Source organism: Vulpes vulpes, chromosome 11 (assembly GCF_048418805.1).
Source record: "Vulpes vulpes isolate BD-2025 chromosome 11, VulVul3, whole genome shotgun sequence".
In the NCBI taxonomy this organism is placed as follows: Eukaryota; Metazoa; Chordata; class Mammalia; order Carnivora; family Canidae; genus Vulpes; species Vulpes vulpes.
Genome location: NC_132790.1, coordinates 60615883 through 60629256, shown reverse-complemented (window position 1 = coordinate 60629256; position 13374 = coordinate 60615883). Strand labels below are relative to the sequence as shown.

At 45.5% G+C, this 13374-nt stretch overlaps 2 protein-coding genes across 2 annotated transcripts; one reads left to right on the top strand and one right to left on the bottom strand.

Moving 5' to 3' along the window:
- Positions 1–5057: 5057 nt before the first annotated feature.
- RPL14 (ribosomal protein L14) lies at positions 5058–8897 on the bottom strand. The gene is made up of 6 exons (XM_026000959.2): positions 8772–8897; positions 8177–8278; positions 7507–7601; positions 5737–5836; positions 5593–5646; positions 5058–5386 (listed from the first exon to the last, which is right to left on the bottom strand). The coding sequence occupies exons 1-6, from the start codon at positions 8772–8774 to the stop codon at positions 5108–5110; spliced, it is 633 nt and encodes a 210-aa protein (XP_025856744.2). The 5' UTR covers positions 8775–8897; the 3' UTR covers positions 5058–5107.
- Positions 8773–12841, top strand: LOC140594376 (uncharacterized). Its single transcript, XM_072725344.1, has 3 exons — positions 8773–8973; positions 11679–11798; positions 12400–12841. Exons 1-3 carry the CDS (start codon positions 8773–8775, stop codon positions 12733–12735), a joined length of 657 nt encoding a protein of 218 aa, XP_072581445.1. The 3' UTR covers positions 12736–12841.
- Positions 12842–13374: the final 533 nt, after the last annotated feature.

Below are 13374 nucleotides of genomic sequence, written 5' to 3'. Positions count from 1 at the left end.
TGGGATTACAACCTGAGCTGAAGGCAGACATTTAACGGACTGAGCTACCCAGGCCCAGGATTTGTTTTATACAGAACTATAAAATGAAGCCCTTTCCAAGAATGATCTTGAGGGCCTTGTAATATTCAGGTATCTGAGGTAAGACTTTGTGGTACTCGTGATGGATGGTAATCCTCAAGACATCTGTTTGTTTTTTTTAAGTTAAATTCAATTTGCCAACACAGTATAACACCTAATGCTTATTACATCACATGCCCTCCTTAATGCCCATCACCCAGTCACCTCACCCTCCCACCAACCTCCCCTTCTGCAACCCTTTGTTTGTTTCCGGGAGTTAGGAGTCTCTCATGGTTTGTAAGGCATCTATTTGAAAGGAGTGGCAAGAACATACATTTGAAAGAAGTTGCAGTGTTTATCCATTAAAAACATCTAAGGATCTATTGTTTTTCTGAGACTAACTTTACCTACTGAGGTAGAGTGCTATTTTATTAGAAGCTGTTTTCATGATCATCTGCATAGAAAATCCATTAGGGGCACCTGGTAACTAGGTCAGTAGAGCATGCGACTCTTGATCTCAGAGTCATGAATTTGAGTCTCACATTAGGCATGGAGATTACTTTTTAAAAAGTCAATAAACATCCAAGAAAACCAACTTAAAAAAATCTATTAGAACTAGTAAGAAGGGTCAGCAATATGGACACATACAAAAATTCATAACCTTTTTTTTAAAAAAAGATTTTATTTATTCATGAGAGACACAGAAAGAGAGAGAGAGAAAGAGAGAGAAACAGACACAGGCAGAGGGAGAACAGGCTCCATGCAGGGAGCCTGACCTGGGACTCCATCCCAGGTCTCCAGGATCACACCCTGGGCTGAAGGTGGCACTAAACCGCTGAACCACCTGGGCTGCTCTCATAACCCTTTTATATCCATTAATGCCCAATTTAAAAAGGTTCTAGTTCAAAATTACTAGGAAAAACTGAAATATATGTAATTCTGAAAAGCATATAAGACTTAAGTAGTTGGAGATATACCATGTTCCTGGATGGAAGTTAGTATTGCAAAGATGTGGCATGTCCCAATAGATCTATAAATTCAGTGCAATCCTAAAATCACAATAGGACTTAAATAACTCAACAAGCAAATTCTAAATTTTATCTGAAAGTTAAGGGCATCTGGGTGGCTCCTGGGTTGAGCTTCCAACTCTTGGTCTCTGCTCAGGTCATGATCTCAAGTGTCATGAGATCAAAGCCTGCAGCGGCTCCATGCTCAGCAGAGAGTCTGCTTGAAAATTCTTTCCCTTTGCCCCTCATCCCACTTGAATGCAAGCTCTCCTTCTCTCTTTAAAATGAATGGATACATCTTTTTTTAAAAAATAAAAATTTATCTGAAAGTGAAAATGTATATGGTTACTAAAGGAAAAAGAATTTGAAATAACTCTAAAGAAGGACTTGCCTTAATGGCTAAACAGAATGTAAAGCTAGGGTATTAGTGTTATATTGGTCCAGGAAAGCGCAAATTAAGGTAACATACTACTTTTCACATACTGGATTGGCAGAAATGTAAGATATCAGCAGTTCAAGATTGTCAGGCAGGAACGTCTTCATTCACTGCTGATTTAAGTCTAAATTGATAGAGCAAGTCTAAATTGGTAGAACCTACCAAAGGAGTGATTAAAAACATGCATTCAGGGGTGCCTGGATGGCTTAGTTGGTTGAGTATCTGCCTTTAGCTCAGGTCATGATCTCTAGGTCCTGGGATTGAGGCCCATATTTCAGTCTCCCTGTTTGGTGGAGTCTGCTTCTCCTTCTCCCACTCCCCGTGCTCTCTGTCAAATAAATAAATGAAATCTTTAAAAAACAAAACAAAACAAAACAAATCATGCATTCTTAAACCCAGCAATTGCACTGACTGGTAATGCGCCTCAAATAAAAAATGACATGTACCGAAAGAGGAACATGCAAGGATATTCACAAGTGTCTGTTTATGACAAGAAAATTGGCACCATTCTTAGTTTATCAATAGAGATCAAATAAACCTCCACAATGAACTTCAATAGGTCACACCAACATTCACACTAGGGATTATTATGTAGAAGATAATTGGGTAGATCAGTAGGGGCTGACTAGATAAGATCTCCAGATGTATTAAAAAGAAAAAGTTGCAGAATATACACAGTTTAAGATTTGTTTAAAACAAGCAAACCTATCATGTCTATTTTAAATGCATGGAAAATGTCTGCAAGGACATACACAATGGTTTCCTTTGCAAGATAATGCAATTGTAGTAGAGATAATCAAGGGGTCCTTTAATCTCTATTCTAGTATTTTTATTACAATGTAGATGTATTCGGGATCCCTGGGTGGCGCAGCGGTTTGGCGCCTGCCTTTGGCCCAGGGCGCGATCCTGGAGACCCGGGATCGAATCCCACATCAGGCTCCCGGTGCATGGAGCCTGCTTCTCCCTCCGCCTGTGTCTCTGCCTCTCTCTCTCTCTCTGTGACTATCATAAATAAATAAAAAATTTAAAAAAAAAAAAAAAAAAAAAAAACCAATGTTGATGTATTCATAATTTATTCTGAATAAAAATAAATTCAGCTAGCTGAAGGACCTAGAGGTAACCTTAATAACTTTGGTACTAAAAGATAACCAACAGATGAGGGGTAAAGGGGTAAACATGTGAAGTTGAGAAAATGGAATTCAAGACAAATTCTTGTGGGGTGTCACATTTGGGAGATACTGATTACCTGGAAAATGGAGGCTGCCAAAGGGGCAGAGGCTCTCTGAAAAGCAAACTATCCAACAGCCCAATTTTGCCTAGAGGACCAGTTTACCTCAACATTAATTAAACCCAAAATAGAGAACCTAATGTGTGAAAAGAACTCTTAGGTGTGTGGGGGGGAATATGGACCTTGTCCACACTATCTCATTTGATCCTTGCCACAGTATTGTGTAAGGCAGGTTATCAGGGTCCCTATTCTTCAGATAAGACTTACATGAAGTACAAGAATGAGCTGGGGCTGCATGACAGGATTGAAGCTTGGATCGGAGTCTGAAATCTATATTCTCTCATAATGCTGTCTCTCATAATGCTGTCCCCATAATGCTTACCTAATAAGGTAAGTGGATAAGTACGCAATCCTCTATAAACAGAGCGGATTATACACCTCTGTATTTTAATATTTCCAGATAACCTCTTCCAAACCCCCAATCCAATCCAGACAATGCTGCCAGATGGATTTTTCTGAGGATTACAACCTAAATCAAAATTTTTTTATTATCTGGGTCCACCATCTATTGTACTTATCACTCTTTTTTAAGATTTTATTTATTTGAGAGTGAGTCCAAATAGGAGTAGGGGCAGGAGAGGGAGGAAACCTCCTCAACAAAGCCCAACGCCGGGCTTCATCTCAGGACTCCAGGAGCACGACCTGAGCCAGAGGCAGATAGTTAACCAGCTGAGCCACCCGTACATCCTTCCCACTCCTTTACAAGTGCCTTATACCTTATACTCACTTTCCAGCAGGTCCCCTAGACTGGAATTTCCAATTTCTGCTGTGCCGTATTGCGCTACCGTGTAGGTGCAGTGTAAATGCTTCCACCCTGAAGCTTTCTCATCCTGAGTATAGACAGCACACGGATTGGAGGTAAAAGGACTTTCCAATCAATGACAATCTGACAGAAGCACTTTCCCCTCTATTCCATGAGCAATTTCAAACCTGCAAATCTGTATCCCTCTTCCTTTCTCGTGTTCTAACTCAAGAAATTCAGATACCACACTCTCGATTTCCTGACAGTGAAACTACAAATCTAGCTTCTAAACCCACTTCTTTCCTTTTCAAAGGTTCTATTAATCCCTCCTCTAGGCCCCATTCTTTCTCAAAAACCTAACTCCTTTCCTCTGATTAGCTGCTTTTCCAGAAGCATCCACACATGCCCATCACTCCAATTTCATGAAATTGCAACCTCCAAACTCCATTAACACTTCTTCCCTCACTGCCTTTTCCCCCTCACTTTGACAATATCAACCAACATTCTGTGGCTTCCGTGTCCCCATTGGTTGCCCACCTCTAAACACTCCTTCCCAATCTTTCTGTTCATCTCTCTCACTGGGCAATCTGGAGTGACTGCTCACCTACCTGCAAACCTGTCTTTAAGAGCCATGTCACAACTATCATAGCTATTACTGTGAACCAGTCATGGGGCTGTCCATTCATAATTTAACTTCCCTACTCCATGAAGCACACCACCACACAGGCTATCAGGATTGAGGAAAAGGAGCAAGCCTAAATCACACAGCATTTAGGTAGCAGAGGCAGGTTGTTGGCATCCTTACCTACCAGGCTACAAGTCTGGGTGGTGGCTTCAAACTCACATCCCCAGAATAATCTTATTCCAATTCTTTTTCTTTCACAATGAGCCCGAAGTACAAACCAGAAACTTGGCATTATTTGGCTTACTTTCCTTTTAGCCCAATCTGCCAAGGCCTACTAAATGGTGGTACTACTACTGCCCCTTGGCTTGGAACACCATCAAAGTGAAAATACTGCCAAACTTGTACCACCTTGATCTTCTCAGTATTTTTCTCTTAAGATTCAATCCAATAGGACCTAAATCTGAGGGATTACTCTGGAAATCCTCAATGGCTTGTTGCCATTGAGTTTTGTCCCCATTAATCCCAGTGAGGCTTGGAAGCCAACTTCTGAGAATAAAAATAAAGAGAAACTTTATCATACCATAATGTATTGTGTACTTGTCTTGCTTTCTTATATATAGTACATTTTCTAAAGAAAAATTGCTAAACTCTTAAGCATCAAATGCTGCTGGGACTTTATTTATAGGAAATGTATTTGTACAAGGGGAAAAAGTTACACAGTCTTTGAAATTATCTATTTCCCATGAACACACTAGCTATGACTTTGTGATGGTTTTATAAAGTCTGGACAGACCGAGGCTAAAGAACCAATTCTCTAATGACAACATTAACAATCCCAACATTCTGCTTCAAAATCCTGACTAACAACAGACTTTACGCCACAGATTAAGTGCACTTGCCAGTGTGTCAAAAAGAACCTTTATTACTTATTTATAACAGCCTCTTATGTTTTTTATGCCTTCTTGCCAGATGCCTTTGGAGCAGGTGCTTTCTGGGCTGGAGCTTTCTGACCCTTCTGAGCCTTTGGAGGTGCTGCTTTCTGGCCTGCAGCTTTTGGGACAGGAACCTTCTGGGCTGGAGCCTTCTTGCCCGCAGCAGCCACCTTTTTGGCTGGAACCTTTGCAGCAGGTGCTGCAGCCGCACCCTTAGCAGCAGGTGCTTTTTTAGGAGAAGCTTTCAGGAGAGCTGCTTTTTGTAGCTTCCTAACTTCAAGCTTGATTATTCTGTTCCTCTGAAAAAATTCAATATAAGTTATTTGTCATATATGCACATAAAAAACTATTTTGTCTAACCTATACGTATGGAATGCATATGTAAGAAAACAAACCTAAAACCCGTATGAATTCGACTTTGGTCGACACTAAGCTCAAGAAAGCAGAATTACTAGCCAAGTTTAGGGTTAGAATATAAAAATCCTGAAATAATTTAAAAACTTACCATTTTCTTTGCCTTCATGACTTTGTAACGATCAAAGTCTGTCATCTTGGCTTTCTGTTAAAAATAAAGCACATAATCACTCACACGACCTATCACCTTCCTCCAAAAGAAAAGGTCACAATTCAAATGACCCTAAACCATTACCCTTTCTCTGGCTTCAATCTTCTTGGCCCATCTCGTAGCTGCCCATTTTGTATTGATATCAGCCTTCTGCCAGGCTTGCCGGACATACTTCTGGCGAGCACTAGGAAAGAGCCAAGACCAGAATAAGGAACCAGCTTTGAAGCCACAAAGACCCAAGGACAGCTTTGAGCCCTCTGAAAGCACAGTTTATGCCCCCTTAATTTAAAAAGCATAAGCCAAAAGCACGCTTCACATTCATTGTACTTCCAGCTCTTGGTGACTCCATCCACCACATACCACTTAGCACATTACGTCTTTTACTTACTTGAATGTTGTTCACTAAACCGGGATTTCTTATAATCCAAAGCACATGATTTTATGTATTTTAAATTTTTTCAGTTTTGTTTTTATTTACTTTCAAAGTAAGCTCTAGTTCCAATATGGGGCTTGAACTCATAACCCCAAAGTTAAGTCACATGCTCTTCAGAGCCAGCCAGGCACCCCTCAAACAAGCCATTGTAATTAAAAAAAAAAAAAAGGGCAAATCAGCTTATTTTCTGTATTTAAAAATCACCTCTGATCTTGTATATAACATCACTCTATGGAGATTATAGAAAGCAATTTCCTTTTCATAAAGAATGAGGTAAAGCGGGTGGGTACCTGGGTGGCTTGGTTAGTTGAGCATCTGCCTACCGCTCAGGTCGTGGTCCTGAGGTCCTGGGATGGAGTCCCACATTGGGCTACCTGCACAGCGGGGAGCCTGCTTCTCCCTCTCCCTCTGCCCCTCCCCACTGCTTGTGTCCTCTCAAAATCTTAAAAAGGGACACATGGGTGGCTCAGTGGTCTGCCTGGAATCGAGTCCTGCATCAGGCTCCCTGTGGAACAGTCCCACAGGGAGCCTACTTTTCCTTCTGCCTCTCTCTCTCATGAACAAATAAATAAAATCTTAGAAAATTAAAAAAAAAAAAAAAAAAGAATGAGGTAAAGCTAATCCTTGGGCCTTCTGTAGATAATGATTAAAGGAATGTGGCTAAACACCAAAGTCTAACCATTCTGAAGTTTCTTTCAAATATTTCAAGTACCAAAGCCTGCATGCTTAAAAAGATGTACCAGTACACTTTATAGCATGTTCCACTGCAAGCGCCATTGTAGTTGAAATAGCCAAAGAGTAACCACCAGTATTTTAATTTCCATAACCTACATCATGTCAAGAAAGAATCACTACTGACTTCAATTCCCTAAGCAACTAGTAAGAGAACAACCTCTTTAGTACCGGTCAAAATGAGATGACATACTTTAAACACTTATTAACTGACACACACTAAAAGCTCAACTAATGATAGCTACTATTCTAAGAAAAAAATATTTAGTATTTTTGTTTTGAAGCTAACGGTGACTAAGGTGCCTAAAATATGTCTGGGAGACCAGAATTCCAAAGAGAGGTCTTTGTTGTGTAAATCCTGAAAGGGGGCAAGAGAAAGAGGGTGGCAAATCTGGAAAATTAAAGCCAGAGAAGGCAGAGTGGAATAATCACAGAACATTTAAAAAATTTTAAAAATGTTGAACACCAATAAAAATTAATTGAACACCAATAAAAATTAATTAAAAAAAAAATAAATAAAAATAAATAAAAAATTTTAAAAATGGCCACCCACTTCTATAACGAAAATCCTTCTTCTGTACTACATTCTCAAGAAACAAGACAGCAAAAACACTTTCTCAATTAAACTAAGCAAATTTTTATCAGTACAAACAAAGCTGGAGGAGGGGTGTTGAGAGGTGGATGGTTACCTGTGAGGGAACTTGAGGATGAAGTCAGTCAGCTGCATGCACTTGAAAGGCATCGCCTGTCTCCTTACCTGAGTGCAGGGTCCATCAACCAAAGCCTAGAACACGTAAGATAAAAATTTCAGTGCAGAACGTAACAGCACCCCAAGCAGATCTCTATATTTGTCCTTTTAGAACCACCAAATCTCTATTATCTAAATGTCCTGAAGAAAGATAAACCTATTATCCGCAATAGTACCTGTAACTTACTGGGCAATTTTTAAGTCTTTGATCCTTACGGTTCTAACAATCAACATCATGCTCATTCACGGTCTTTGGCTGACCTCTTAGTTTGTGGTTCTCAAACACCAACAAGAGCACACAAGGGCACAGGAAGCTGCGTGCCTGACTTTGTTCTAACTCCCTGAAACCTCACCAGTGTTTCCACCCATAGCTGGCTAATTGGTCTGGCTAGTCTAAGTGGCAGAGATAACACGGAAACTCAGCGATACTGGCCAACTCCAGTCTGTGCTCGAAATCCCCACTTCGCACCAGCTGTTTCCTTAAAGGTAAAATAAAACTACCACAACACTCCCGCCCTTAGAGGGCCGTTGGGAAGATGACCATTACCATTACGATACTGCCTATCGGTCATTGATTGGCGTGGGAGACTGACACTTATCCTTACACTTACCCTGTTCTGATCAATAACATCTACAATCGCGACCAGTTTCCCGGCATGAGGCCCAAAGGAGACGTAGGCCACCCGGCCAACCTCCACGAAACGCCTGAACACCTAAAATCGAGGGCGAGAGAGACAACGAGACTTCTATTAGAAAGACTCATTAGTTTATAAGGCTTTGCAGCTCAAAGGCTGCGTAACTAAGCACAGCGAAAAAGAACGTTAGGGAACACGCCCAAACGCCACGGGCGATCTGATGGACGCAGGAAATACGCAGAGACGGCAGCGGCTAAAGCAGGGTTCCCGCCGGCCTCCCGGGCTATGGGCTCTCCAAAGCCCCGGACTGGCCGGGCCGCCGCGGCGTTCCCGGTCGGCGGCCGCGCGGCGCACGCGAGGCCCCAGGCGCACCCGGCCTGCACGGCCCTCCACGCGCTCGGCGGCCGCGCGCCCCGGAAGCTCCTCTGCTCAGTGCTCCGCCCGCCCAGGGACCCTCTCCATTCGCCACCTAAGACCCGATGGGCGTCATTCCAAGCCTTCGTTTCCCCCTCCCAGGCTGAGGTGGAGCGGCGAGGCCTCCAGCCCAGGAGCCCGGCACAGCGATACTCACCATGTCGGCGGCGTTCGGCGAGAAGGAAGAAGGCCCGCCCGCCCGTGCGCATGTGTGGACGGTCGCCCCGCCCCCGCGCGTAACGAGCCGCCGGCGTCAGCACCGATTGGCTGGGGTCGTACGTGCGTACGTGCACGCATGCTCGCTGGGAAAACTCGGCGGAGTCGGTCGGCAGTGGACTTCCTTTTGGCGAGGGCTGGCGGTGAGCTGAGCTCCGGGGGTACCGCCTGGCTGGGGAGGGCCCTGCCGCATCTTAGGACTTTAGGGTGAAGGACTGCACACGGCTGTGCCTTTCGATGTAACTGCCCGCGTTGTTTTACTTCTTGTAACATTCTCCCACTTTTCCTTCCCTTTCTCCTAAGTATTTCAGATTTTTGCTTCAATGTTGTTACGGCTTAGTACTAGAATTTTTTTCTCTCCCTAAGTAATCCCAGCAATTCTGTTACCATTTTATTTTAAAGTAATTTAGACTTAACAGAAAAGTTGCAAAACTAGCACAAAGAATTCCAATAAGCGCTTCTTTCAAATTACCCAAATAATCTTACATTATTGAGAGAGAGTTTTTTTTTTTTTTTTTTTTTTTAAGATTTTATTTATTCATGAGAGACAGAGACCCAGGCAGAGGGAGAAGCAGGCTCCATGCAGGGAGCCTGACGTGGGACTCCCGGGACTGCAGGATCAGGCCCTGGGTGGAATGCGGCGCTAAACCGCTGAGCCACCTGGGCTGCCCGAGAGAGAGAGAGAGAGAGAGAGAGAGAGAGAGAGAGAGAGAGAGAGAGAGTCTTAAGCAGGCCCCACACCCAGTGCAGAGCTGGAGTTAGGGCTTGATCTCATGACCTTGACTGAGATCATGACCTGAGCTGAAATCAAGAGTCTGATGCTTCACTAAGCCACCCAGGCAACTCTCTCCAAATGTTAACATTTCTGTTTGCTTTATCTTTCTATCGTTTTTTTCTGAGTCCTTTTAAGAGAATGTTATATGTGATGTTCCTTTATCTCTTAACAGCACTTAAATGTGCTATTTCCTTAAAAAAAAAAAAGAAAGAAATCATCTTACATATCAATACAATGAACAAAATCAGGAAAACTATACCAATGTAATCTATCATTTATTTGGTAGTTTTATTCACGTGTTATCAGTTGTCCCACTTATGTCCTTTAGTGCAAATTAAGTTTTGTTTCCTGGTTCGTGATGGAATGGAGGATTACAAATTGGAAGCTGTCATGTCTAGCCTTAAAATCTAGAATAGTTTTTACATCTTTCTCTTTCATAATACTGATATCTTAAAATACAGGCTAGTTGGTTTGTAGACTATCTCTTAATATGGACTTAAAGTTTCCCCCGTGATCAGATTCAGATTATGCACTTTAAGTAGAAACGCTGTGCCTTTGATGCAAAACATAAGACTACAAGCTTAGGCTATCTCTTTGCCATCATCATCACCAGGTTAAGGTGATCATTGTACTGGCAATTCCCAAAAGTCTTTCAGTCCTTTCCTCTAAGCTCTGTGTCAGTACTTCCCAGGACTGTTCCACCAGCCTCCTAAATGATCTACTTTCTCCATTGCTTCCCTTAATCTATTCTCTGCTCATCAGAGGGATCTTGTAATAACATAAGTCAGATAACATCACTTCATTGTTAAAACACTTCAGTGGTTTTCTACAGTACTTACAATAAAATCTAAACTTCTTACTGTAGCCTACATAGGCCCTGCATCATATGCTCCTACATTCAAACACACCTGAGCCATCTCTCCTTTCCCATCTTCATTGTGCCTCAGCTACATTGGTCTTGAACAGGACAAGTCCTCTCCTGGTCTATGAGTTTTTCACAGGATGACTCTTCTGCCAGGAATGCTCTTCCCTCTGTTCATACTCCTTGTATAGCAGTGCCAACCGTGTCTTGTAGATTTTTCTAGAGATCTCTTCTGAAAAACTTACCACCTAAAAAAAAAAAAACGTTAGTCCCCTTCCTCCTTTTCTAGCTCAATTTTTAAATTTCCTCAGAGCTGTTATCATAATTGCAATTGTTTGACTTATTTTTCTGTCCATTGAGATTATAGTTTTATACCAGTTGGAATAAGTTCCGTGAGGGCAGGACCTTGGCCATTTTTTTGTTGTTGTTTCTTTTCTTTTCTTTTTTAATGTTATTTGACAGAGAGAGAGCACACACAAGCAGGGGGCAGTGGCAGGCAGAGGGAGAGGAAGAAGCAGGCTTCTTGTAGGACTTGATCCCAGGCCCTGGCCAAAGGCAGACACATAACCAACGGAGTCACCCAGTTGCCCCATTTTTTTTTTTTCTTTGTATAGTAGGCTCAATGAATTGGTATTTAAGCCTTGGGATCTTGCTTTATAATTTACAAAGCAAAAGGCATGAATAAGAAAGTTCATAGCAGCACTTTTTTGGTAATAGCCCCAAACTGGAAACTACTCAAAGGCCATAAATACGTGAATAGATAAAAGTTGTTAGCAATGGAGTCAACAGTAACTATAAGGAACAATACACATAACACTGAGTAAAATAAGCCACATACAAAGAGTATATGTTGTGATTTAATTTATATAAAATTCATAACGGGCGATCTATGGTTATTAGGAATAATGATCATGTTTAACCTTGGTGCAGGTAGCAGTGGCTGGGGTGGAAGAGGGGCTTCTGAGCTCTTGGTGACGTTTGTTCATCTAGGTGTTGGTTACACCAGTGTGTTCAGCCTCCGAATGTTCATTTTACCCCGTGTTCTACAGGATAAAGTCCACACTCCCTAGCCTGGCATTCAAAGTTCCCCATAAGCTCACCCCAGCACCTTCCTCGCATTTTCCTCCTGCCACTTCTGCGTCCTTCACCCCTCATCTCGTTCTAGCTGTAGGCTTCGCAGCTCTTCATGCAGTTGTGCCCCCTCTTCCTAGAATACGATCCCACTCGCCCTGAAGAACGACAGCACGTCCTTGAAGAAGCAGCATCTAAAGATCCCACCCCAACCAACTCCAAAGCGGTTTTCAGATTTCTTCGAAGCTCCACTGGAATGGGTAGGTAAATCCAACTAAGCCTTATGTGCCTCCGGAGGTCGCGGGCGTCCAGGAATGAGCAAGACAATCATGAACAGCCACACACTCCGGGAGCCGGGCCACCGGACCCAGCGAGCGAGCAGCGCGGGGCGGCTGGACACGCCCCGTCCCGGCCACCCAACGGCCTCATCCAATCACCGGGAGGAAGGGCAACTCCGGACCACGCCAGGATCCAAGATGGCGTCCGGGGCACGCTGCGTAGTGGGCTCGGCTCCTCCCTGCGGAGTCACGCCCCGGCCGGACGTCGACCCGGCTCGTCCAATCACCGGGAGGGAGGGCGGGCCTAGGTCCGCGCGGGTTAACCTGGGCGGCCCGCTGGCGTTCGCTCTCAGGCGTGGTTCCTTCGTTGAGCCTGCCCGTGGGCTCTTTGGAAGCTGTGTGCTGCTGAAGCCGCGCCGTGTGGCGCTTGCTTATGGCGAGGGATGGATGTGAGGGGCAGGCGGGCGCCCGCGTGGGGTTCCTGCGAGGGAGCACCGAGCAGAGGGGCCGCGCTGGTCCCGGGTCCTGGCGGCGGACGCGGGGGACGGCAGCAGCAGCCCACTGCCCCTTAGGGTCCCCGCAGGTGTCGACGTGTGCAGGACTGTCCACCTGTAACCAGCTGGTCCCGGGTCCTGGCGGGGGACGGCAGCAGCAGCCCACTTCCCCTTGGGGTCCCCGCAGGTGTCGGCGTGTGCAGGACTGTCCACCTGTAACCAGCTGGTCCCGGGTCCTGGCGGGGGGACGGCAGCAGCAGCCCACTTCCCCTTGGGGTCCCCGCAGGTGTCGGCGTGTGCAGGACTGTCCACCTGTAACCAGCTGGTCCCGGGTCCTGGCGGGGGACGCGGGGGACGGCAGCAGCAGCCCACTGCCCCTTGGGGTCCCCGCAGGTGTCGACGTGTGCAGGACTGTCCACCTGTAACCAGCTGGTCGCGGGTCCTGGCGGGGGACGGCAGCAGCAGCCCACTTCCCCTTGGGGTCCCCGCAGGTGTCGGCGTGTGCAGGACTGTCCACCTGTAACCAGCTGGTCCCGGGTCCTGGCGGGGGACGCGGGGGACGGCAGCAGCAGCCCACTACCGCTTAGGGTCCCTGCATGTGTCGGCGTGTGCAGGACTGTCCACCTGTAACCAGCTGGTCCCGGGTCCTGGCGGGGGACGGCAGCAGCAGCCCACTGCCCCTTAGGGTCCCTGCGGGTGTCGGCGTGTGCAGGACTGTCCACCTGTAACCAGCTGGTCCCGGGTCCTGGCGGGGGACGCGGGGGACGGCAGCAGCAGCCCACTACCGCTTAGGGTCCCTGCATGTGTCGGCGTGTGCAGGACTGTCCACCTGTAACCAGCTGGTCCCGGGTCCTGGCGGGGGACGGCAGCAGCAGCCCACTGCCCCTTAGGGTCCCTGCAGGTGTCGGCGTGTGCAGGACTGTCCACCTGTAACCAGCTGGTCCCGGGTCCTGGCGGGGGACGGCAGCAGCAGCCCACTGCCCCTTGGGGTCCCTGCAGGTGTCAGCACGTCCAGGACTGTCCACCTGTAACCAGCTGGTCCCGGGTCCTGGCGGGGGACGGCA